The 26,992-nt window shown below is 37.4% G+C and overlaps 1 protein-coding gene across 15 annotated transcripts in view; it reads right to left on the bottom strand.

The window, feature by feature from the left end:
- Nucleotides 1-26,992, bottom strand: part of CXXC5 (CXXC finger protein 5) — a 123,210-nt gene that overhangs the window by 18,451 nt on the left and 77,767 nt on the right. For 9 of the 15 annotated variants that reach the window (XR_005554602.1, XM_039325963.1, XM_039325958.1 and 6 more), the window contains 2 exons: nt 14,760-14,881; nt 5,500-6,473 (listed from right to left, as the gene is read on the bottom strand). Coding sequence is in view for 14 of the 15 variants with exons in the window: in XM_039325963.1 (XP_039181897.1) it covers nt 5,500-6,279 (780 nt within the window). In the remaining variant the exon portion in view is untranslated. Of the gene's footprint in view, nt 1-5,499; nt 6,474-7,037; nt 7,118-9,053; nt 9,496-14,759; nt 14,882-26,992 lie in introns of those variants that run through there. The other 6 variants (XM_039325966.1, XM_039325968.1, XM_039325969.1 and 3 more) reach the window with 3 other exon arrangements.

Genomic DNA, 26,992 nt, shown 5'->3' with positions numbered 1-26,992 from the left:
ATAATGCCATTCCATTTTTTTAAATCCAAAGCAGGAGTACACAATAGCTGGCTGCCCAGACTCTGCTTAGGTAACTTCAGCAGAATTAGGATCTCCAAAACAAAACAACCCTCACCAGTTGAAAGGTTCTTGGTGCTTCTTTCAATTTTATCCATTAATTTTCCTTCTGGACCCAGAAAACTATTCTGATTGCTTGCCTGCATGACTGCCTTTCAAACACTATTTATTACATTTTAATCCATCAATGATATTTCTCTCAATAAACTTTAACACTCTCTGAAGAAATGAAAATGATAAAATAGTAAAACTAAATTGCTTGGATAGTAAATAAATGTCACAATGCTAATAGAGTAAAGGCATATGCACTCCGGATTTTATCAAATTCTAAAATGCCTAGAAGAGAAGCATCTTAGCCTAATGTAGGAAAGTCACTGGGATGTTTCCTAGACCAGGGATCCCCAATCCCCAGGTCACAGACTGGCACCAGTCTGCAGGCCACCAGGAATCAAACCGAATAAGTGAGCAAAGCCCCATCCCCCCACACATATGGTATCCAGGACGTGGGCAAACCATGCCCCCTGGTCCACGGAAAAACCTCCCTCCATGAAACCAGTCCCTGGTGCCCAAAAAGTTGGGGGCCATTGTCCTAGATCAGTGGTTCTCAACCTGTGGGTCGGACCCCATTTGGGGTCGAATGACCATTTCACAGGGGTCGCCAAAAAATGCAGTCCGCTATTTTTTTCCCTTTTCCTTAGCTGTGCTACTCCCTTTTATTCTATTGGCTTTTGAAAGCCAATAGAATAGACTCTCTTGAATAGAATCTAATTCTATTGGCTTTCAAAAGCCAATAGGAATTGTCCAGGCTGTCTCTGCCCTGCTGAGCCCGCCAAAAGTCCCATTCTGCAAACGGTGCTGCACCAGTTGAGTAGTCCTCGACTTACGACCGGTTGAGTAATCCTTGACTTACGACCGGTTGGGGGTCGCGGCATTAAAAATGTTGAGAACCACTGTCCTAGATGAAGGACAGATGGCTGGTCTCAGATAGAGAAAGGTTTAAAGGTTTAAAAGGACAGCATTAGTATCCTGAGTTTGGTCTAGAAATGGTCTACAAACCAATATACCTGATACCTCAATATTCTGTTGATCGATCCCAATTACTGCAGTAGAAGTACAATTCTGGATTACCTGAATATTCAAATAATAACTCTAATTAGAACAATAGGAGTAATCTGAGTGATTAAGGTATAATATACATCTGATTCCAGACATTTGTACATTTAGGACTGATTAGCTGGTAATACACCATTTAGCCACTCAGAGAAACTCCAATGGCAATGATGAGAATAGTCCCAAACAGTGTAACTGAAATTTCAGGGAAAGTGCATCCCAGATTGAATATCATTCACTTGGATAGACAACCCATCTCCATCTCATGGTATCTCCATCTTATCTAGGCTACATTTTAACATACTGGCCATCAAATCGCTTTCAGTCAGCCAGTCAAAAAACTGAAGGACCAAACTTCCAAGGACATCAAATTCCAGTAAGTAGATTTATTCTAAGTTAATGAAGCACACTGCAAAAGAATTCCAGAGACTGCTATCCATCCTGTACAGCTCTCTTTAAAATAAAATCAGGGTTTAAATTTTGCAACTCTCCACGTAGCATAACAGGCTAGAAGCCATTCCCTTTTGGACAGGAGGTATGGGTTCCACTTGTCTAATCTGATCTCAAGCTCTCTGCTTGTTCTCACACAGGCCTTTCTTTATCCAAACTATTGTAATGCTTAGGAACCCATTCAGGATATCTACTCCCTCACTATGGTTAAGCAAAATTGGGAGATGCCATGAGATGTTATTGAATTTTCATAATATTTGTTGAATAGCTCTTGCTACTTAATAATGAGTTTTGGATAATTTTTAATTGAATTGAGTTTTCTTCCACTGACTTTTTTAATTATGATACCAACTTCATTATCCTGAACCCTGGTTTGGCTCTAAAAAAAGGAAAAAAGTACCTCAATGAATTAATCTCAATATACTTTAACAAATAACATTCCACTGTTTGACCAGGGTTTCAACAGGACTATCAAACAGTCCAATATGATAATTCCCCAACCTCTCCCTACAATCCTTCCAGACTCATTAAGATCTATTTGCCTTCAGGACGACAACTCTTGAATCCCTACTTTTACAGGAGAATGCCACAGAGAAAGTAAACCTCAACAAATCGTGATATGTTGTACATTTTTAAGTGTTAACAGTGTTCTCTTTTGGATGCTCTTCCTATTCATTCAAGTAAAATCAAATTTAGACTGCCATTACTTTTGGGGATGGCAGCATACAGATACCTAATTGGCCACTGTATCAACTACAGGAGATAAAATGGCCTCAGTGTACATCTAACAAATCCATCAACCTGGGAGTTCTCAACCAGTCCAAAATTGTAGCACAAATAGGGAAAGTTATCATCTGTCCTGCATGCAGGGCACCAGACAAATTCAAGAAATTGGCACAGTGGCGGATAGAAAGACAAGAAAGATATTCTTGTAGCCCACAACCATCCCCAGCATCCTGACCTTCAATCATGTTCTCTTGCAACACCAAATATTTCAGCAAACACATCTAGGTAACACTTACATCTGTCCCTCCCCACACCTCAAAGTTTACTTACATAGACTTAATCCTAAATTAATTCATTCTGGATTTAATAGGGAAAGTTGATAAAGGAGCTGACTCCTATTTTCCTCACCTGGAACTCCTGAAAGTGATGGGGAGATGTACCTCATTTGAAATTGGCCTTTTAATGGATGGGCTTTGGATGCAACCCGACAACTCTGTAATTCAGGAATCAGCAATGCACCCAATAATAAATCAAACCTGCATTGTTTATATGCAACAGATTTAACAAAACTGCATGTCACATGAGAATACCGATGCTCACTTCCACTATGAAGAAGTAGCCTCAATTGGTGAAATTCAGTTTAGAGAAATAATCGCCTGAGGTCTTTTGCTTTCTCTTCTCTATTCAAAACTGGCATTATCCAAGCTCCAAACTGCATCTGATTTTTTTTTCTTGCAGAAGATGCACCATCATGGCTTTGGTGCATACATTCTAATTTGCTTTTTTCAAACAACTCATTTGAATCAAGTTCAGCTCCTGCTGAATTGCTGATCATATCCATGCAGGTTTCTTCATAATAGCATGGAAGTGATCTGCCATTGTCTTTTTGCAACTATGCAGAAGAAGCCACAATGTTATTGCCTATCAAAATTGATTTATGTACATTTTCAAGTAAAATGGAAGTAAACTGTTTAATTAAGTTGCTCCCCCAACTCAAATAAATTTATCTTTGAAATCATCAATGCAGCTTGAGAAATGAACTAGTGTATACACGTTTTTCTTTGCTTGCAGATTAGCAAAGTGAAATCTAAACATTACTGGATTTTCACATGCTGGGATTATTTATGTCTTTATTATTATGTCTTGTATCTCAATTATAATCCTAATCCTTATTGCCTAATCTTTATTCTTTCATCTGAGAGCTCATGTTTACTGTATTTAGCACTCATTCTTTCAAATTACAAAGATTTGGAGCTCTATGCTTAGGCAAACATTATGAGTTTTACTAAATCAAATTCTGTTGACAAGAAAAGTTTAATAAAGTTTCTGGGCATGGACTTTCAAAATTGTCAGCTACTGGGCAAAATTCAGACAGATAAACATCTGAAAGAAACAGTCCCAAAGGTTTGATGAAATAAAATGAATGAATGAATGAAGTAATCTTTATAACAAGTTAACTTTCTAGGAATAGGATATTTTCCAAAGAGTTTAGGAAGTATCTTGAGTCTTAAGAAATATATTGGAGCGTTCTAGAATATAGACATATGTGTTAATCTTAGCTTCTTGTGTTTCCAGTTATAAGAATCTTGCATAGCAGGGCAAATCAAGACCTTTGGGACTTTGAAGAGATGTTTACTAGCAAAAAGCAGTACTGGGCTAAATAAAGAGTACTATGCCTCAATAGAAAGAAGGAAGGAAGGAAGGAAGGAAGGAAGGAAGGAAGGAAGGAAGGAAGGAAGGAAGGAAGGAAGGAAGGAAGGAAGGAAGGAAGGAAGGAAGGCAGGCTAATATTAAGCTTCATTTGTTTGAAACTAATATGGATTAATGGCTGATCACATCTTGAGAAGTGGCATGCATATTAACAACTTCCTCATAAACAGTACAAGGTGGTAAATCTTTACATCACTTAACATCTTCCAGGAAGAGGGAAAAACCCCACATCCTCACATATCCACTTCTAGCTCAAAGAAGCTTGAATACACAGCTGCACCCCCTAAGCTACAGACTCTAAATGCAAATATAGTCTTCAACTTACAACAATTTGTTTAGTGACAACAGCACTAAAAAAGTGACTTATGACCATTTTTTCACACTTACAACCATTACAGCATCCCGATGGCCATGTGACCAAAATTTGGATGCTTGGTAACCAATTCATATTTATGATAGTTACAGTGTCCCGGGGGCACGTGATCACATTTTGCAACCTTCTGACAAAAAAAAAAAAAAAAAGAGTGAAGCCAGATTCACTTAACCATGTTCTTAACTTAGCAACTGCAATGATTCATTTAACAACTGTGGCAAGAAAGGTAACGTAAAGTGAGCAAAACCTACTTAACTCACAAAACTCACATAAATTTAGGGCTCGGTTGTGGTCATAAGTCAAGGACTACCTGTGTTTTACCAGTGTAAAAGTAGTAAGCTATACCTATACCTTCTTCTATCCTTGGCCCTTCTTCTAATATAAGCTTTCTTTACACCATTGCTGAAATATTTAAATCAAAGTAACACATGTAAAATATTGTGAATACTCAAAAGCACTATAGCAGGGGTCCCCAACCTCCGGTCTGTGGATTGGTACCGGTCCGCGGCATGCCAGCAAGCGGGCCACACAAACAAGCAAAGCCCCATCCGCCAAGATGCAGGCAGCACACAAAACCACGCCCCCCTCCGGTCCGCAGAAAACTCTCTCTCCACGTAACCGGTCCCTGGTGCCCAAAAGATTGGGGACCTCTGCACTATAGTATTAAACAAGAAATGTATCCTGGGAAGACAGAATAGATCCTCTTTCTTTAATATATAGAGGAATTTCTTCCACTTATTATCTTTCCTTGGAAAAATACTCATCAATCTGAAGCCAGGCATGCAGTCTGAGATGGAGGAGTCCATGACTGCCACATCAGCTGCTTAACTTGCTATGAGGTTCTAGCTCATTGTATCTCATGAAAGAAAGTAGTGCAAAACACTCTCTCTTCTAAATATTATAAATAACTGTGTGGATGTATATCTGTGAAAAGACTGGGCTACATAAAATAGAAAGGTAGAAACTGCTAATGGATTCAAACTTCTGACATTTCCACATCCAGTCCTCATAATTTGATTCCACAAAGGATAGTTGAGAAGGAATTATTAAACTGTGTCAGCAAAGGCAATTACCTCCAGTGCAGCAGAAGGCTTCTTTTTAAGTTCTTCACATTTTCGGAATTTGCAAATCTGATGTCCAGTTTTACGGTTCCTACAACTGCTGCACTGCTCACAGTTTATTCGTCTTCTGCAAGGAGGGCACATGCCACATCGTTTTCGTTTCTTTTTCCCTGAATTGATGGCAGATGCCAATTCATTCTGCATTGGGTACTCTGCTAAGCCAGCCATATGGAGTGCACTTTCTGCCAAAAATACACCAGCAGGGGTCATAATGAAAAGGCCAGGGTTGATGGGAAAAGCCCCCAGGTAAGGAAAATCAGATGGGTTGTTCATTGTTTCAGCAGCTGAGACAGCTTCCATGTCTGAGATGCCCGTCCCGTGGTCATTAGGCAGGGGGATGTGCTCCTGGACTACTCTTTTGAGCAACTCTGTGGACTGAGCAAACTGTTGCAAGATGTTCTGTCCTTCCAAAGAAATATCTGATTTGCTCAACATGTCAGAGATGGTTTTGTGCTTTGAGGTAGAATTGCTTTTCTCCACGATTGCCTCACTGCTGTTGGCCATAGGGACACATTTCTCTGAATGTTCACTTAATGAGCTGCTGCTACCAAAAGCAGAGTAATGGGACAGTGGTCGAGACTTCTTAAGACTTTTGTTCAATGGTTCACTAATTATCCCACTTTTGTTCCTTCTTTCCAAATTGATTGAGGGCTGAGAATCACCAGAATTGTTGCTTTTTTCCAACAAGCCTGGCTTGATACCAGCATCTTGATGGGCATCAGGATCAGACATCTTTCTTTCTCTCTTTTTTTTTAAACAAAGGAACCAGACAAAGCAACAAGCTCACTTACTGTAGAAAATAATCAATCACCACAATACTAAGAGTAGTAATCACAAAAAAAAAATGGAAGGAGCAAGATCTGTCCTCAGTGCAATTTCACAGTCATTACAACATCTCCTGCAGGTTTCATATATCACACGTAGCTCTGAAAATAAAGGAAAAAAAAAACAGAGAGGAGAGAGGAGAGAAATTAGCAAAGAGTTAGTATCTGCTAAAACAAATAGCTTCTGTATTAGTGTTCACTTAAAATTTCCCTTATAATAAAGTCAAGGACGCATCACATGCACATTCAGAACAGATATTTCCATGCGATTTGCTTTATTGATCTAGATCTTACAGACCTTCATTGGATGACTTACCCCGTGATCTTACACTGCTTGTAAATATAGGTAGCAGACTGCAACAGTATAATACATGAGAAACAAGAAACTAATTCAGTTCTTTATTTGCAAACTTCTTGGCTTTATTTGCAAACTTCCCTTCCTTTAAGGGTATTCAAAAAATTATTTCTCCTACAAGCATTGTCCTTGATGTGACCAACAGGGATAGTTACGAACCGGCCATTTCGTATTAATTTAGGAAGAAGCCAGCTTCTATTTTTAAAAACATAAATTCTAAATTGGGAAACAAGTGTTGGATTAAAATGCAATTGTTAATTTGCTGTTTATTATTGCCCATTTATTTTTAAAATGACAAATAATTTTTATACCTGAGCAGAAAAGAATCTGTGTGCAAGTCCAATTCCAGCCTTTCTGCATAAGTCTGGGAAAAACTCCTGCCTGAGAGTAGCTATGGGTAGACAAGACCGAGTTAGTTGAACAAGTACTCTTACTGCACTGGACCTATTGTGTTCTATGGTAAGAGAGATGAGATATTTGATATTTATTCAAGAAAAACAAAATTGGAATGAAAATGTACAATAGGCAAGAATGTAATCTTAAGGTACTGAAGATTGTGTGCAATGTGTGCAAAAGTTCCTAATAACATATTCTCTCCTTCTAAATATAAATGTCACAAATAACCTGAGTTTTCACTCTCAAATAAAAGCAATGTACTGTGAAACCCTGCCTAGGTGGCAGGCTTTCAGGCTGCAGCATGGGATCTATGGGAGAGAAAATATGCAATAATGTTTCAGATTTTCATAATGTCCAGTTTATGTCTTTGAACAAGAAGTCAGACTTGCAGTTAAGACATTCATTCAGGCAGCAATGAGTTTGCAAGGAGGATGCAAGGTAACAGGTTTTTTTTAGAGGCTATAATGGGAAAAGAATTCGGCAAAGGTTAAAGTCAAAAGGCCAACTAACCCAGGGAAGACTTCAGTACATCTTAGATCTCAGTCTGAGATAGTCAGCTTTATTTCTATTATATGCAAATAATCCATACTATGAAGCCACAAATAGAACCTATGCAAAAAAAATCTCTTGAAAGTTAATTTATCTTTCTAGCTACTTGAGAAACTGGTATTCCAGATGAAGTGGTAACTAAGATAATGCAATTTTGAAGGTAAAATTCTGTCCTGCTTTCTTTCATTTCTTCTCAGAAGGCCCTAAAGCAGTTGTAAACAGTAAAAGGTTGCCATATTTTTGAATGGGATTGAAAGCAAAACAGATTTAAATGTTCTGCAACAGGAGATCTCATAGCCAAGGCACAATGGCAGATTCTCATTGTCAACTACAGTAACTTTTCACTTTCTGTAACTGTGATACTGCCACATTATGAAAAGGAATAGTCACAAATCCAAAGGTGAAACATAGAGATGTGAGTTTTCCAATAAATTTTCTTACTCAAATTAGTGTTATCATCGCCATATCCATAGCACTGTATGCACTTGGTGGTTGAGATCTGTTTCTTGTGGTATGTTGTTGAACTTTAAAGAAGCAATGCAAAACACTTTCTCCTTCTGCCAAGTCATATTGCAGTGTGATACAATGTTCCTGCTACCAATTTTTTAGCATATGCAAAAATCTTGGAAGACAGATATAATAAATGGCAAACATAAAATTATGCCTTGGCTAGTCCAGCTTGTCAGGCATGAAAACTGAAAAACCAGGATAACAGCACCACTAGCTCCCTTTCCACAGAGATTTCATTTAATCTTCATGGGCACTTCATTTGTGAGAGGAAAGTATGGAGCATCCAGGATCCAGCACTCATAAATCTCACAACGTATGGCCCAAAGTAATTTCAGTTTCCATCCCGAAGTCCAAATTGTACAAATGTGACTAACAAAGATATCAAGGTTCTTCTTTTTACTATAGGCTCAAGAATGAATCTATCAGGGCCTTCTAGTAGGAAGGTGTTACATTTAACATACTTCACTGTATATTGCTATGTTTTGAAGGACTCTAACATTAGTAGTTGGGAATAGCTTTCCTATCTCATTTGGTCTCTGGTGACTTAACTGTTTCTTTGGACCTGTTAAATCATTTCAGGAATTGCAGTATTTGGGGAATAAGCTATGTCTATGTTCTCCCATCAAAGAATCTTGTAAATTCCAGAGGTTTCAGCACAAACCCTTTGTGATCACAGTAAAGAACAAAAAATTAGAATGGATTCTTGAAGAAATTATAGTTTTCCCAAGGACTTATGTTAGATTCCTTCAAAACATAGCAATATACATTAAGATGCAGTTCTTAAAATGTAGGACAGTACGTTTAAGTAATTCTTACAACAATACCAATTCATCCCTAAATACCTATATCTGTGAGCTATAAGAAGAACTAACCATAATTTTCTCTGGCAAGTGGTGAATATTTTACTTCCCATTTAATCCTACAGAATTAGATGGTTTTGATATATCCTCAATGTCTTCAAGAATCTTCTAAGTTAAGTTTCAGGACAGAGACAAAGCCCTAAAGCCATAAAGCAAAAAATAACAAAGTCAGAATTTGATTCTAGTCTTCCTTTCTCAAGTTAAGCATTCTCTCTGTCACTGTATACTTCCCCTCAATTATTTCCAAGATTTATCTTTCCTACCACTGATATGGACTCAAATTTACTAAGTCCACAAGAAACATCTACATCCCTTCAATCTGCACACAAGAGGATAAAGAACATGTTGAGAGAAAATTTGCATAAAAAAATTCCACTTCTAATAATCCTATATATTCAGTTCCTAAGTCTAGCACTTAGACTTATATATCATTCCACATGTTTTATAACACTCTCGGAATGGTTCACAAATGTCAGCATATTGCCCCCAATAATCTGGGCGTTCATTTTATCAACCTCAGAAGGAAGGAAGGCTAAGTCAATCTTGAGTCATTCATGATCAAACTCCTGGCAGTGGGAGAGATAGCCTGCAATAGTGCATTCTAACCATGTAGGACCTCTTGGTACATTCTGCCAAATACTTAATACACAAAGGGAAAGAAAGAAAGAAAGAAAGAAAGAAAGAAAGAAAGAAGGGAGGGAGGGAGGGAGGGAGGGAGGGAGGGAGGGAGGGAGGGAGGGAATAGTCTGCCTACATCGCAAGACGTATCGGGACTATTTTGCCATTGCAGTAATGCTAGAAGGATGAGAATAGGAATCACTTCTTCAAGTGGTCAATTACTTGACCCAACACTGTGGATTGTTCTCAAGTTGAATACTTTTGAAAAACCATACTTAAATCCTCCATTCTAATATAAAGATTGCTATATTTTTTTTTCAGAAAAAAAAAGCCACTCTAGATGCAGTACAAGAGAAAATTCTGTGATGTAAGAATGTCTACTCAAAGAACCATAATTATTTAACTTATGAGACAATAACAAGTATATCTATCTCTGATTATATGGTCTATGATAAAACAGATAATATTTCCAAAGAAAGCACCAACTTTATGGTTATGGATGAAGATCAAGGATCTAATCAGATGTCACATATGGGCATATTTTAGGCACACACAGTGAATAAAGATGTAGGCCTTAATTGCAGAAAAGTTACAAAGGGCTCTCTAATAAGAAAGCAGAACAGTACCAACAATCCAATAGGAACAGTACTGGCAATACAAGCAAATCAAAGCTTGCACAGCCCATTGCTATGAAACCAAATCTGCTACTGTTGTCTACTCCATTAGATATGCAGCCATGCTGGTAGCTTTCTCCATCAATACTCTACACAGTGGCATATGTAGAGTAGCAATACGGATGTGTTTGCCTTTTATTTATTGGATTTGTTAAGGCCACCCAGCTCCAAAACTACTCTATCGTGACCTCCATCAGCAGACAAGCTCTACAACAAGTAGATTCTTTTTGTAAATCTACTTAGTGAATAACTCCTGCTTTATTAGAGGCATGGCTAAATCTCATCAAAAGTCAAAGTAGAAATAGGAACAATTTTATAATATAATAAACAACTATAGTGAGAATTTTATTTGAAATGATGTAGGTCCTCAATGTGGCTCTGCACCAAATGTTCATGGGCAGAGACACGTCTGAAAAGCAACCATATCCATAATGATTTAGCTACTTAAGTGTGCCTCACCACAAATAGTATTAATAGAATTTGCCATTTAGGTAAATGGTAAGCTTTAGCATGGAAAAATTTACCATTAACTTACTAACTTTAGAGCAGTGGTTTTCAACCTTTTTAATGGCGCAACCCCCAACCGGTCATAAGTCGAGGACTACTCAACCGGTCGTAAGTCTAGGACTACTCAACTGGTGCAGCACCGTTTGCAGAATGGGACTTTTGCCGGGCTCAGCAGGGCAGAGACAGCCTGGACAATTCCTATTGGCTTTTGAAAGCCCATAGAATTAGACTCTATTCAAGAGAGTCTATTCTATTGGCTTTCAAAAGCCAATAGAATAAAAGGGAGTAGCACAGCTAAGGAAAAGGGGAAAAAAATGGTGGACTGCATTGTTTGGCGACACCCGTGAAATGGTCGTTCGACCCCAAATGGGGTCCCGACCCACAGGTTGAGAACCACTGCTTTAGAGGCATCTGACCATGTTTATCTGATCATTCAAAGCATGTACATTCAAAGCAGCTGGAGGATACAAGAATGTAACAAAAACTTTTTTGGCCATCCTTACTGATAGGTATGGATGTTTCCACAATGTTTCAAAGTATTGAAAAGTCCAGCAAATTCACTACTGGAGGAGGAAGGACTACCCACTCCATGGACTGTGTCACAAAAATAAAGGACAATATTAACTGACTGAGCAGAAATAAGCCCCTGTCCAGACAACTGTTTAGAACAGCTTCTGAAGTTTTGATTGTCCATTTGGTTACTTAAGCACTTAGGCTTCAGTTTTATTTAGGCTGAAGATCAAACATTATTTACTTGTGGACGAGATTTGAGTATAGTAAAATCCTGAGATTTCAGCCATTTGAGGAGGAAGAATGTTAAATGCAAGTATATAGTGTTTCTGCCAATTTATATAATTTGCATAATTATATAATTATCATAAATGGAAGCATCTGGGCAGTAAAATCTTGATTTAATGGACAAATCTTAATGCAATGTACATTGGTCCATTAAATGGGATGGAGTCCAAACAAAAAGTATTCACTGTACTCCTCTAACCAAATTGTCAACACTAAAAAAAAAAAGTCTTGCAGCTCAGAATTCTAAATCTTATGTTATAATTTGAGTCTGCAAGCATTAAAAACCACCTGCTATACTGGAATGGGGCAAGGGCACTGCGGAAATTTTATGCTAATTCAGCAGGAAGCTGCTATGTCCCTCATATAGAAATCACTCTCCAAATATCTAACATGTGGTTTGTTTGAACAATGAAGTGGTGAACAATATACAATTGATATGCCTTTTTTCTATATGTTGTATATATTTTACTTTTCAAAAAAAAATATTAGGATTTGGGTCAGTGTTGCATCAGATGTAATGATGACACATTTGTTGAAGTTGGCCTTTGGGTGCAATGATTATTTCCTTTTTCAAAATAAAACAATGGAATTATGGGGAAAAAAATACACATATGTCTCATTTATAACAACATACAGCTTTGGTCATTTTTTTACAGTTTTTATTCACAGGTATGTACATAAATCCATCACACTAAGTGTAGCTAAATTCTTTTTCATTATATATAAAATTTGCAGTCAACTGGCTGGTGTATCCAGATAATATTATGATTTGCACCTTTCCACACATATGTAATTTATTCCACATTGCTGAGTATTAAGTTTTGACTGCATTAAAGATGTTCATTAATTCATTCACAGCATATAACACTGAACTACCTAGCATATCTAAGTGATTTACCTTTCCTCCCCAAAAAAGCTCTCAAAATGAGACCCAAAATTCATTAAGAATTTTCCTTAACAATTTTATTTATGCTTAGCAGGTTTTGTATCTTCTCAAGATGGCTTTAGTCAAAATTAAGGTTCATTTTCTATGATAACTTCAGTCTCTACCTACAGAGGCTTTAATTCATACAGAAAATGTCATACATTTATGCAATATTAAGAAAGTCTTCCAAAGAGCTGCAAACATAAATCATGAATTTATGCAATACGACTTGAAAGTATGCTATCTTGGCATATGTGTTTTAATTTTTGCTATCTGCAAAGAGATTTTGACTAGAAAACACAACTTTAGTAGTACAAATTCATTCAGTTAAGAATTACTAAAATTATTAAATATTATGTGATAATAACCCTGAACTTCAATATTCTACCAGAATGCTCTGACTGTTACATAAAATTTTTCATTCAGCATTTTGAGTAAAACCTTGTTTTTAAAAAATGATTCACTTATTCAGAAAGAAAAAATATTCAGTAACAGATTTTCTTTTGAGAGTTCCTGATTACACAAAGCTACAGAGAAAATGGTAACTAGAATTATTTTTTCTGGTTTTTTGAATTTTTTTCCCCTAATAAAATAGTACCTTAAACAGCCTCTGCAATTCTGACTCTAAGAATAATTCCTGATGAATTCTTGGTGACTGCATTTATATAGTTTTTTAAAAGCAAAAATCATTTTTATTATTATTTTCTTCCAGGAAATTTTCAACTTCTCAGTCTAGCCAACCGCCCTGGAATTCCTTCAACAAAGTGCCATCTAAGGCCTTTACTATTTAGATTTTCAGATAAACCAAGATTTGATAGGTGCTACCACCAGATAAGGCACTTCAATTCAACAGAATTCAATCACAAAGCTGGCATACATTAGACAGAACAAATCTAACATCTAACCTAGAAATGGCAATTGAAAAATAAGGCCCATCAAGATCAGTGAGCTTGGTCCAACATAAATCTCTAGGCCATTCGATCCCATCTTTGTAAAGCCCCCATCCCATTTGCCTAGTTCTCATCTCAGAATGGTAAGATGATTAAAGGAAGCTAATGCATAGTTCATCAACATGAAATAATCTTCAGAATGTACACCTGGTAAGTTACAAGAAACATTTATTTGTAAACCCATATGGCTGCATTCACCTTGACCAGTTCCAATCTGGGGGGGGGGGGAAGAGGGAGAAAGGCAGGGGATTGACTTATGAACTTTCGAGTTGCAAGCTTTTGCTGATATGAACAACCAGTCTGTAACCAAAACTAGAAGATCCTGGAATTTGGAAGAAGGCAGGAAAAGGTTTGCAGCATGGTGTTTATGTAAGTGGCATGGAAGAAACTAACCTTTCCTGCCTTCTCCCAACTTCCTTTCCTACCGTCTCCCAACTTCCACCAGTATGCTATTAACAGATCCATTACATGCTGTGAGATAACAACTGTACTGCACGTTTTTATGCTTGTTGGACTTGCAATTAAAATGAACTTATAAACAGCCTCAGGAACACAACTCCTAAGCAGAAGGTCTGTATTTTTTTTTTCAGCTACTCATCAATGCTATGCTATGTATTTTGCTCCTTCACAACTGCTACTGAGAAATGAGATGCTCAGAATTATGAAACTAGAATGGATCTAAAAATTCTTGGATTTCATGAAACCAACTCTACATCCAGGTTTCTGCCTTATAATCAATCTAGTAACAACTAGGGTTATCGTATTTTTTCTAACCAACAACCAGACTGAGGACAGAAACTAATTACTATAAATTTTAGGAAAAAACAACAGAATTCAAGACTACAAAACTTTAAAAGTTCCAGAATTCTGCAACCAGACATCTAGGCTAATTGCCTTATGCAATCATAGGTAAGTTTCTAACCTTTGGGGCTCAGCAGTATAGCTGCTATCATATACCAGGGAACCAAAATTTTTTCTGCTATTTATTTATACAATATGTTGTTGATTTCCCTCAAGATGAAATAAGAAAAGGAAATGATTTTTTTTCAGGCTGTTGATGGTTTCAGCACTCTTCAACCTCCATCTCTTCTCCTAGATGTACAGAATATATCTAAATCAAATGGTTTTATTTTAGAAAAACTAGCTTTAAAAACATTGTAATTAGTTCAATAGAGGCAAACACAACATCAGTTCTGATTTATTTTAAAGTGATTTAATTGTATAACTAATTGGAGCAATGATCTACCTTAGTATATGAACCTGAAATATAAAAAGCAGCAGAAAGGTATGTGGCCTGTTCTTCTATTTATCTCAGCACATTAAATGATATTCCATATGAAATCCATCAACAAATCTTGAGATTCTTCCCTGGATAATGAAACACAGAAGAAAATTATTATTATGCATCAATCATTTTATGCTTCTTATCTACAGTACACAATTAGTTCAGTTCCCCATGTCTGTTAGGTACAGGCTCTCCCTCTTTAAAATTGTTAATTTTGGGTCCAACATTTATGGCTATCTTTTAATAATAGTTTGTTAAACATTATGGTGATAATATCTGATAATTTCTCCTTAGTCAGTTATAATAATATTATAAATTGTGTATAAGATTCCAGCAGAAATTTAGGTAAGTTACAAAACTAAAAAAGTAAATTTGTTCTTTGGTCAATAGTGTCGTATGAGGAGGAAGAGGAGGAAAAGAACAGGGAGCAATAACAATAATTCAATAAACAAAATAAGTTAACAAGTTAACTGTTCATCCCATCCAAAAGCATTTTACCCACTGGAAAATGGCTATAATTTAGAATTTTTTTTTCACAGATACACATCTGAGCAATCAGAAGGAGGTGGATATTACAGAATGGTTGCCATACAGAAATCAGAAACACATCAGATATAAGAAACCCGATGCAGCCTTCTACAGCCAAATATGATACGTAACCCCATCACACCATAAGATGAAGACTGAACTAAGCCTTTAGAATTAATGACACAGATTACAAAACATTATTTTATATTTTTATATTTCACTATATTTTATATTTCTTGGATTTTTGAAGCCTGAAATTCAGTCTATGGAAACTTAAATTTTGTTATATCACAGAAATGTTTTCTATAAATGTTTAACACATTTTTCTCTGGTCAATTTAAATAACAAACAATAGTTCAAATTCTTGAAGACACCATAGATTTCAACCACATGTTTATTCTAAAGTAAATCTATCTAATGATGATTCCTCCAAGTAAGTGTCCTATGATTTCTGCTATAAAGCAGATTTTGCACACAATCTTGAACCACAGGTGGCATGTAGTTCAATATAATCTAGCATAATGCGCTGGTAACAAGGAACTGGTCAAATACTTTGGGTGGAATTGAATACTGAGAAACTGTGATATTCCTACAACTTATTCCCACAACTTACACTCAATGTAGCACTGCAATTCATACTACTGAATCACAGCAGAATAAAGAACAAATAAATGAAATAATTTCAGCCAAATCAACTACTTTTTTATTTCAATTCAGAAGTCAGTTCAGAAACTATTGTGTAATTCAGACATGGTCATGTTCTCAGATGTTTTCTCCGTTATGATCAGTGTTCAGTTACCAAATGTAACTTCCCATGTAAGTCTTTAGACATACACAGAGGCAGTATGTCTTTTACTGTAATTGACCTTTAGGAGAATGTCTAAATTACTCAGGAAAGAGATTGTCTTAAAAGGAAGTACTGCTGCATTACACCATTTTAAAACAGATTTTCCTTGTAAATTTCACTACCATTGGAGGTGATAACTAGAACAGCTTAAATACTGGAATGAAGCATCTATATATCTTAATTTCAAACAAGAAGTAATATGCATTACTAATGCATTACATTAGTTGAAGTTTGAAGGGCAGATCTTTATAAAAAAAAAGTAGTTGCTTGCAGGCTTTGTTCATAAAGTTTCTCAACAAGAAATTTTTAAAAGTAAACCTGATTTTGTTTGTTCATCAATGAAAGGTTTTTATATATCTTAACTTTAATAAGACAGTGAAGGGACACATGCTACTTACACACACTGAACTCCACTATCTCCTCAGAATGCTAATTAGAATAAAGGTTGGAATGCTAATTAGAATAAAGGTTGGAATGAATCCTAATAAATCTAAGATATTTTTGATTTTGTTAAATTTTTTGGTGGGCTTCAACAAGCATCCATTTTTCCAGAATGTTGCCTGTAGTTTTTCTAGAAAACAAGTGAATATTTATCCACAGTATCTGTAGTTTATGAGCTGTAGCTCATAAAACCTTATACATTTTAATAAAATTGGTTATTTAGAAAAGGTAGTACTGAATTCCTTCTGATTTAATGAAAAATAGTAAATGTTCCAGCTCTAGTCATCTAAGTCAGAAACTTCAAAGAGCAATTAAATGTGCATACAATAAAAATCTCTCTCTTTAGAGTCCACCAGCAGGTGGCAGCAATTTGAAAATCTTGGCTGGGCCTAGACGTTACCCAAGACCAAGCCTGGTTAGTACTGGAATGGGAGACACACCTGCAAAATAGACTGAAAAATTGGAAAGACATCCTAGCTAGAAGGTGGCAATGGCATACCACTTCCATACTGTGGCTAAGAAAAATATGGCAGTTGAATGTAGAGCTCCTGCTTTTTGAATGTATTGCTAATAAATCCAATCAGCTTAAACACAAACAAAATAAGTGATTTATTCTATCCTATCTTTATTACTTTTACACATCAAAGCACGGACATATCCAATGTATCTTCCTCCTCCTATTTCCCCCACAACAACAACCCTGTGAGGTGGGCTGAGAGAGAGGGAATGACCAAAATCACCCAGCTTTCGTAGCTAAGGCTAAAAAAGTTTGCAGGGTCCAATTTGGGTCGATCACAGGGACCACAGGTTTCTGTTTTGCTCTAGCGCCAGTCCGAAAGCTCAGAGGACAAAACCTCTGGCTCCTGGTGTCCGACCCAGATTGGATCCTGCAACATTATCCTGGGACACGTATATATTCGCTTTCATTTGTAAAAAAAGTTTGTACTATACTGGAACAGAGATAAGGGAAAAAAATTGGAAAAGTTGAAAACTTCTAAATGCTTTATTTTAGAACAATAATTTAAGACCTAGTCCTCATACACTGCTTTATTTCTCACAAACGCCTTTGATTATTTGTAACAGCATTTATGCACTGTAGCCAAGCAATGAGCCTCTACATCACAGGTGTCAAACTCGCGACGTCACATGACATGTTGTGACGTATCACGACTTTTTCCCCATTGCCGGCAATGGGGAGGGGGCGGTTTTGGCATGATGCATCCGGCCTGCAGGCCAGCAGTTTGACACCCCTGCTCTACATCAAGGTTAACATTTGAAATTGGAGAAGATGTCTCAACCCAAAGAAACCTTCAGTCTCCAAAAGTCTCAGAAGCAGGAGGCAGAGTTAGCATGAGTTCAGAAAATGAGACTGAACAAAATCTAAAGGCAATTAATCTATTGTTCCTAGCTATCTTCAGCGTTTTTAAATACCTAAGAGGAGAATATGCATGTACGCTCTTTCCTTCTGTTTAAACTTTTTTTAAAATTAAATTTACAAATCTAAGAGATTCCAGATATTTATAGTTCCATTATATATTACTTGCAAGGCATTTCATAGGATTATTGATGCTCAAAAGTGAGATATAAATAATAAATTTAAAAAACAGATATGCTAATGGTTCCACTCAATATAATCAGTTTCATCATGCAAGAGGCCACCTAAATAGGCTCAAAGACATTATCTTGCTGCTTTCACCAGATTTGCATACATAATCACAAATGGGATGTGAAAGACAGTAAATTCAGAGCTAGACTGAAAAAAGATGGTCAGCTGGTTAACACAAAATAACTCATTACACCCAATGCTAGGTTCCATCCTGATTAAGTCCTGGTTCTTAACTGCCAGGCCATACTCTAAATCTATCTGATTTTAGCCTGGTATCTATCCTTCCTTCTCTCTCCAGGTTCCAGTCTTTCATTCCAATCTAAGGTAAAATACCTTTGAAACCAAGTGTTAATTATTGACCATTCTGAGTGTCAATTTCATAGGGACAGAGGGAGCTGCTGCTTCAGAAGTAAAGAACTACATCAGGCCACAGGGACGATTTAGCACAGGGGTCTTCAAACTTGGCCCTTTTATGACTTGTGGACTTCAATTCCCAGAATTCCTCAGCCAGGCACACTGGCTGAGGAATAATAATAATAATAATAATAATAATAATAATAATAATAATAATAATAATAATAAATAAGATAATAAATAAGATCAGCAAGTTAAGATCACATGCAAGCAAGCTAGAACAGATGAAAGAAAAGAAGCTGAAGAACAAGAAGACCAAAGAATACCTAATCAAGAAATACCATTTAGAAAAAAGGAAGATCAAGGAAGCACTGGAAATAATAAAGCAACAAATAACAGCTATAGCCAGGAAAATCAGTAGATATGAAGCTCGAATTGCAAAGTATAGGCAGAACCTCCAATTTCAATCCAATCAGAAACGTTTCTACCAATCCATCAATGGAGAAACTGCAAGGAATCAGTCAGTACCTGACAAGGAAGAAACAGTGCAGTTCTGGAAGCAGATATTGGATAACCCAAAGAAATACAACAAGGATGTGGCTTGGTTAAAAGAGGTGGATGCAAATAAAACAGAAGTTGAAATGAAAGAACTAGTAATAACAACAAAAATGGTAGAAAAAAGAACAAGGAAAATCAAAAATTGGTCAGCACCAGGTGAAGATGAACTGCATGGGTTTTGGTTGAAACTCTAACTGTTATATACCCCCTCCTTGCCAAGCAGTTCAACAATATACTACAGGAAGGGAAATTGAAATGGCTAACAACTAGGTGAAACCCTACCTAAATGAAAAATCCGAAGCAAAGGGGCAACACCAGGCAACTACAGGCCAAGTACCTGCTTACCAACAACTTTCAAATTACTAACTGGTGTGGTAGCTGATGCAGTACAACAGCATCTAGTTGAAGACAATCTCTTTCCACCTGAGCAGAAAGGAAACCGCCCCAATAGCAGAGGAACAAAGGATCAACTCCTAATAGACAAAATGATCTTGGAAAACTGCAAGAAAAGGAAGACCAACCTGAATGTGGCATGATTGACCACAAAAAGGCATTTGACTCTCTGCCACATGACTGAATAATCAGTGCCTAGAAAACATATTCAGTAAGAAACATCACAAAATTATGTGCAAGAATCGATGCCAATGGAAGCACAGTTGCACAGATCAATGTGAGAGACTTGGTAGAGGTTATATCAAGAGAGGATGATTTCAGGAGATTCTTGTCACCATTCCTATTTTTATTGCATCGTTTCCTCTCTCTTTCACAATACTGAAATCACTCAGGACAATGCTATCCAACAATCAAAAACATCTGCTAGACTATCCCACCTCCTTTACATGGATGATCTGAAGCTGTATGGAAAAACATCATCTTAAATAGAATCGCTGCTCAACACTGTCCGTATATATAGCCAAGATATTGTAATGGAGTTTGGCTTGGACAAATGTGCCACACTTACTATCAAACACGGAAAAATAATAAAAACTGAAGGAATCAAGATGCCCCACGAAAATAACATTAAGAGTCTGGATGAGGAAGAGTACTACAAATACTTGGGTATCCTCAAGCTGACAACATCAAGCACACTGAAGTCAAGAAAAAGATTAGAGGTGAATACATCAAGAGAGTGAAGAAGATCTTAAAGTCCAAACTCAATGGAGGAAATACCATAAAGGCAATCAACACCTGGGGCAATCCCAGTCATTAGGTACACAGCTGGAATAGTGGACTGGACTCAAGCAGAACTAAAAGCAATGGATAGGCAGACCAGAAAAATAATGACAATGAATCATGCCCTTCATCCACGCAGTGACATTGATAGACTTTATCTACCAGGCAAATAGGTGGCGTGGAATGCTACAAGTACATCAGATGGTTGAAGAAGAAAAAATGGCTTTGGAAGAATATCTGAAGAACAATGATGAAGATGCACTGAAATTAGTATATCAGGAAGGCTTACTAACTACTGGAGAGACCAAACTGGCCTACAAGAAAGACCAAATGAAGAACAGAATAGAGGCATGGGAAGACAAAGCACTACATGGCCAATACATTAAAAAAATAGCTGGGAAAGCAGATAATAATAAAACCTGGCAATGGCTAAGAGCAGGAAAATTGAAGAAAGAGACCGAGGGACTAATTCTGGCTGCACAAGACCAAGCCTTAAGGACAAATGCATACAAGTCAAAATTGAGAAGACAGCAACAGACAGTAAGTGCCGCCTATGCAAAGAAGCTGAAGAAACAGTGGACCACCTGGTAAGCTGTTGCAAGAAGACTGCACAGACTGACTACAAGCAGCGGCATGACAAAGTAGCATCAATGGTGCATTGGAAGATCTGCAAAAAATATCATTTGCCTGTAAGCAAAAACTGGTGGGATCATAAAATAGAGAAAGTCATAGAAAACGATAAAATTAAACTGCTCTGGGACTTCAGAATTCAAACAGACAAGCACCTGCAACATAACACCCCAGACTTAACAATTGTCGATAAGAAAGACAAAAAAGTCTGGATAGTGGACGTGGCAGTGCCTGGAGACAGCAGAATAGAAGAGAAAGAACTGGAGAAGATAACAAAATACAAAGACCTACAAATAGAAATAGAAAGACTGTGGCAAAGCAAGCAAGGGTAGTACCAATAGTCATAGGCGCCTTGGGTGCAATCCCAAAACAACTGGAGCACCACTTGAACACCATTGGAATTGACAAATTCGCTATTAGTCAATTGCAAAAGGCGGCCTTACTAGGAACTGCTTCCATCCTGCGATGATATGTGTAATACCATCAAACATCCACATCTGCCTATCCCAGGTCCTGGGTAAGGACTCGATAGGTAGACAAAATGCCAAATGCAGTCTGAACATCTGGCTGACTGTGCAATGATCAATAATAATAATAAAGTTGGAAGGGACCTTGGAGGTCATCGAGTTCAACTCCTGCTCAGAGAGGAAACCCTATACCATTTCAGACAAATGGCTGTCCAGTCTCTTCTTAAAAACTTCCAGTGTTGGAGCATTCGCCGCTTCTGGGGGCAGGTTGTTCCACTGGTTAATTGTTTTAACTGTCAGAAAGTTTCTCCTTAGTTCTAGGTTGCTTCTCTCCTTGATTAGTTTCCATCCGTTGTTTCTTGTCCTGCCTTCAGGAGCTTTGGAGAATAGCTTGACTCCCTCTTCTTTGTGGCAGCCCCTGAGATATTGGAACACTACTATCATGTCCCCCCTCGTCCTTCTCTTCATTAAACTAGGCATACCCAATTCCAGCAGCCGTTCCTTATATGTTTTAGCCTCCAGTCCTCTAATCATCTTTGTTGCTCTTCTCTGTACTCTTTCTAGAGTCTCAACATCTTTTTTACATTGTGGTGACCAAAAATTCTGGGAGTTGAAGTCCACAAGTCATAAAAAGTCAGGTTTCAAGACCCCTGACTTAGAAGGACCCACGTGGGCAGCTCTCAGTAGAGTTCCAGTTGAATATAATCAGGTTATTAGACAGTTCTTCCTCACCAGTTCAAATTATCACTGCTTGAATAGCTCAGCCAAAGAAGGTGGGGAAAGGAGAAAATAAGTGGCAAGATTTTAATAGATTCTGACATAATTTGCTATTTATACTAGTTCAGCACCTTGAAATCAACTTGCATTATTTAAAAATGAAATATTTGGGAGTAGTGAATTACTACAGAAAAGGCCTATTTTGTTTAAGGAGAAAAGCAGTTGAGTTTCTGTATTAATTGTTGTATACACACATCACATAAAATAAAAAAAAACCTTCTTGAGTTTTGAAGTAAGAGTCACACCCAAGCTACATTAGTTTGGATCTGGAGGCAGCATTTAATTGGTGTTGATCAATGATAATTCACAAATAAACATGGATTTTATAAGGCAGACCTTAGGGCTACAATTCTCTGTGGTATTGTATCTTTCTAAAATAATAAATCAATTGGGTAACTAATTCTTTGAATAAAACTATTTCATTTAGGTTAGCGCTATAAAAGAAATAGATATACCACTTTCAATAATTATGTTAATTAAAAATATTTTAAACTATGACAGCTTGGGAAGCCAAACTTCAGGGGATTATTGTTATTATCTATGCAGGTGTATGACCATAATAAATTTTGATTTGATTACTGTTATTATGGCTTACAAAGCATATCTTTGCTAACAAGAATTTTCACTATATGAAACCAGCCAAGATTTTATACTAATATGGCAGCAATTGTATTCAACTCCATTCAGTACTTAACCTATTAAAACTGAAGGATTTATCTTAAAAGCACTATAACTTTTGTTCCTATTTGATTGTAGTGCTGGTAATATTGTAGCTGCAATAGCTAAGATTTGAGATATTAATTCCAAACACCTTTATGAATTGCTTAAATCTGGTGAAAGCTTCCTCTGAAGTAAATTATATAAATTAATATAAATTATTATGTGTATATGAAAATTTTGGGGAGAAGCTCTTTAATTAGGAAAGACACATTTATCCAGAAGTGGTGAATGCTCCAACACTGGAGGTTTTTAAGAAGAGACTGGACAGCCATTTGTCTGTAATAGTATAGGGTTTCCTGCCTGAGCAGGGGGTTGGACTAGATGACCTCCAAGGTCCCTTCCGACATTATTATTATTACTTTATTGTTGTTGCTGCTGTTGTTATTATTATTGGTATTGTTATTATTATGATCACCATCCTTTCGAACACCTAAACTAACAGATGTGCTGTATTGAGCAACCATACAACAAGATAAATCTTTTCCCCCACAAAATTATGACAGAACTCAGACCTAATACAACTTTTGTGAAGAGGCACTAACAAACACCTTAGAAAACCATGAAAAATATTGTAATTGTGCCAATTAGGATTTCCAGAGACTATTACTACTATAATCATTGCATTTGAATATTTTTTGGGAGTGGTTATTCTGTGACTGAAAAAAAGTACACATTCATCTTTCTGAAAAAGCCTTTGCGTATGTCACCATTTATAATATTTCTATCTTAGTTTTATAAATAAGCTGAACATTTACTTTTCTTGCAATTTTATTTCATCTCAATTTTTTATTATTTTATCCAACCAATAATAGAAATAAAAGAAGAGTTTAAGGCTTGTTTAAATCTTATATTATATCAATATCTTCTTTGTTGTTTGTTACTCAATTCCCCTTCTTAGTGTTTCTTTTTCTTTTCTTTTACTTTGAACATATTCACAAGCCATTTTATTGTTCTCAACTTTTTCTCCTCTCAACTCAGCTGGACTTTTAAATTTCCTGACACTCCACAAATCCAGAATCCTTGTATGGTAAGGGATTTATTGGTAAGCTAATCCTCATTCCACCTCCTATATGATTTTTGTTTGATAGTCAGTAGTCTTTTGATGTCCACCCCCACTGGCATCTTCCCCTGTCTCCCAGCTGTGATACCAGCTGCTACTGTTACTGATACTTCTTGAAGTTTGACCACAAATTCTTAAAGACCGCATGGTAGAAGAATTTGTTGTGTTACGTGCTACCTGAAGAAAACACTGAATTCATTGAAGGGGACATATCAAAGTGGCTACTTTTGGAGAAATAACCATTTTCCTAAATGTAACTCTTTTTGTTCTGCTAAATCAGACATGTCAAACTCGCGATGTCACATGACATCGTGCAACATATCGGGACAGTTTTGCCATTGCCAGCAATGGGATGGGCGCGGCTTCCATGTGACGCGTCCGGCCTACGAGCCGGCAGTTTGACACCTGTGCTTAAATGCTGAGTGACATCAGAACTGGGGTGGGCACTCAGAGTCAAATGAATTCTGAATGCAGCCAATGGGCTGGCAAGCTGGTGATTGGCTGCCAACAGCATTATATTTCTTCCAGCTGAGCACAGGTGCTGAAGGACAATAAATGTACTTCATAGATATGCCAGGAGAAATTCTTCCTGTTGCTCCAGAATCTATTTATTGGCTGTTACTCTCAAACATAATCCCTTTCCCAGGAATACTAATTCACAGCCCACTTCTTTAGACACTGGAATCCTATCCTGTTGAAAGGCCTGACAAACAAATTTGTTTCTAGATAAATGGTTATGAAAACACATCCTACTAAAGAGGAGATAATCCTTCAATGATCATTTGTAACATGGGAAAAACACAGTGAGACATTTCAGGCCATTGTGATGAACTGAGTAAGGTACCTCTAACTTAGTCTTCAAGTTGTTATAATTACATTGTTAAGGTACTAAGGTGGCCTGGTTTGTGAAACCCTAGGCAGTTTACACCTAGGTAAAAGAGATGAGAAAAGAGGTCTTTCAAATCTGGTAGAGTTGGAATATAATTGATATAGCATGTAGGCTGACATAAGCAATTAATGCATATGAGTACCTTTCAACACATATATACATTACAAATTAATAGTATCAATTTTGAATTCCTACTACACAGCCCTAGAGAAAAGACATGTTTGGTCCCATGATGCTTTTTCTGCACAGGAACCTTTTTTTAAAAAATGTGCTTGTTTGAAGTGAGTTAAAATAGGAGTTTTTCCTAATTACTATCCTAGATTTCTTCCCACCACCAGATTTTCAGTATAAACAGCTGCTGAGGGCCAACAGTGAGAACAAAAATAATGCTGTTTATTTATTTTATTTTGGCACTGTCCAACTCCAGAGCAACTCTATCCAGTTCACAATTTAGAACAGAATACAATTATGGTTGGTTCCACAGTCAGCCACATGTTTAGACTGGATTTTGCGTTTTTATCTACTTACAGAGTTCTTCGCAAGGACCTGGGAGAGTCGGGTTTTGGTGCTTGATGGTGTTAAAGGTATCGTTGCAGTGTTAGCTCTTCCAAGTAAAGCTGCTTTTTGCAACCGATTGACGGTGATTTCATCAACGCAGAGGGTGTTCAAGTGGTGTTCCAGATGTTTTGGAATCATACTCAAGGCACCTATTACAATTAGTACTATCTTTGCTTTCTTTTGCCACAACCATTCTACTTCTATTTGCAGGTCTTTCCATTTTGTAATTTTCTCCAGTTCATTCTCTTCTTTATGCTCTCTCCAGGTACTGCTACATCCACCATCCAGATTTTTTTGTCTTTTTTTTTCAATAAAGTCTGGGATTCTGTCTGGCAGATATGTCTGTTTGAATTCTAAAATCCCAGGGCATTTTAGTTTCATTTTTTATTACTTTGCCTTTTTTGTGCTCTCATTAGTTCCTGCTTCCAGGCAAATGGTATTTCTTGCAAATATTCCAACGCATCATTGTTGCTACTTTGTCATGTCATTGTTTGTAGTCTGTCTGTGTTATCAATTTGCACAGCAAACCAAGTAGTCCATTGTTTCTTCAACTTCTCTGCAGAGGCAACATTTGCGGTCTTCTCAATTCTGGCTTTGCATTTGTTTTTAAGGCTTTGTCATGGCCCTGTCGGATCCTGGTTCGGAGGAGGAAGATGAGTAGGAACCGGGATCATCCGATGGGGGTGGCATGCCTCCCCTGCAATGTCCAGAGAGTCCAGGGGCTGCGGACAATACTGTCCCAGGCCCCTCTGGCACTGGGGGAAGTGATCAGTCAGATGGGGAGCCACCTACCTTCACAAACGCAGGGGAGGATCAACTGCAGACGGCAGCAATGAGACAACAGATCCCCTCTGACAAGGAACAGCTGCCTCCCCCACCCAATCCGTAGGCGCAGAGAGTGAAGGGAAGCTCAGAGGAGGTCTGTGAGGCTACTCACAAGGAAGCTGCCCCACCCTCCTCACAAGGAACATGTAGTTCAGGGTAATTTAACCAGAGGTCGGAGTACAGTGCGTTTGTTGGGAACAACCTTCCCAACAATACCTTCCCCCTGACTTTTGGAAAACTCGATTCGTGGACTTCTTATATTTCAGCCTTTGGATTTGCATACCTTGCTTTGCAGATTCTGACCTTGTTTTGCAAACTCTGCACCTAGTTTGTGGACTTAAGACTTTCCTCCTCTTTGGGGGCTTGGTTCTGATGACTAGTAGATGCAGCTGGTGGGGCTAGGTTACATTGACTAGGGGTGGCTGTTTTGTGGGGAAAAGTGGAATTTTACCAATACCCCTTGAGGGCCATCTGTCGTGGTTTAGCAATGCAATAAAAACTTAGTCATGTGCAGATAGAATTAGACCTTCTATCTCTTTCTTCAACTTTCCTGCTCTTAGCCATTGCCAAGTCTTGTTGATACCTGCTTTGTCTACTAGTTTATTATTATGGTTGATCAGTCAGCCAATTGTTTATAGATTGGTTTTGGCATTTTTATCCACCTATCAAGTCCTTCCCAAGGACCTGGGAGAGGCAGATGTTGTTGTCTGATGTTTTAAAGGTATCATCACAGGATATAAACTCTTCTAAGTAAAGCTGCC

Source organism: Crotalus tigris, unplaced genomic scaffold, assembly GCF_016545835.1.
Source record: "Crotalus tigris isolate CLP2741 ecotype Arizona unplaced genomic scaffold, ASM1654583v1 scf7180000024339.11422700, whole genome shotgun sequence".
Lineage (NCBI taxonomy): Eukaryota > Metazoa > Chordata > Lepidosauria > Squamata > Viperidae > Crotalus > Crotalus tigris.
This window is presented reverse-complemented; position numbering and strand designations above follow the sequence as displayed.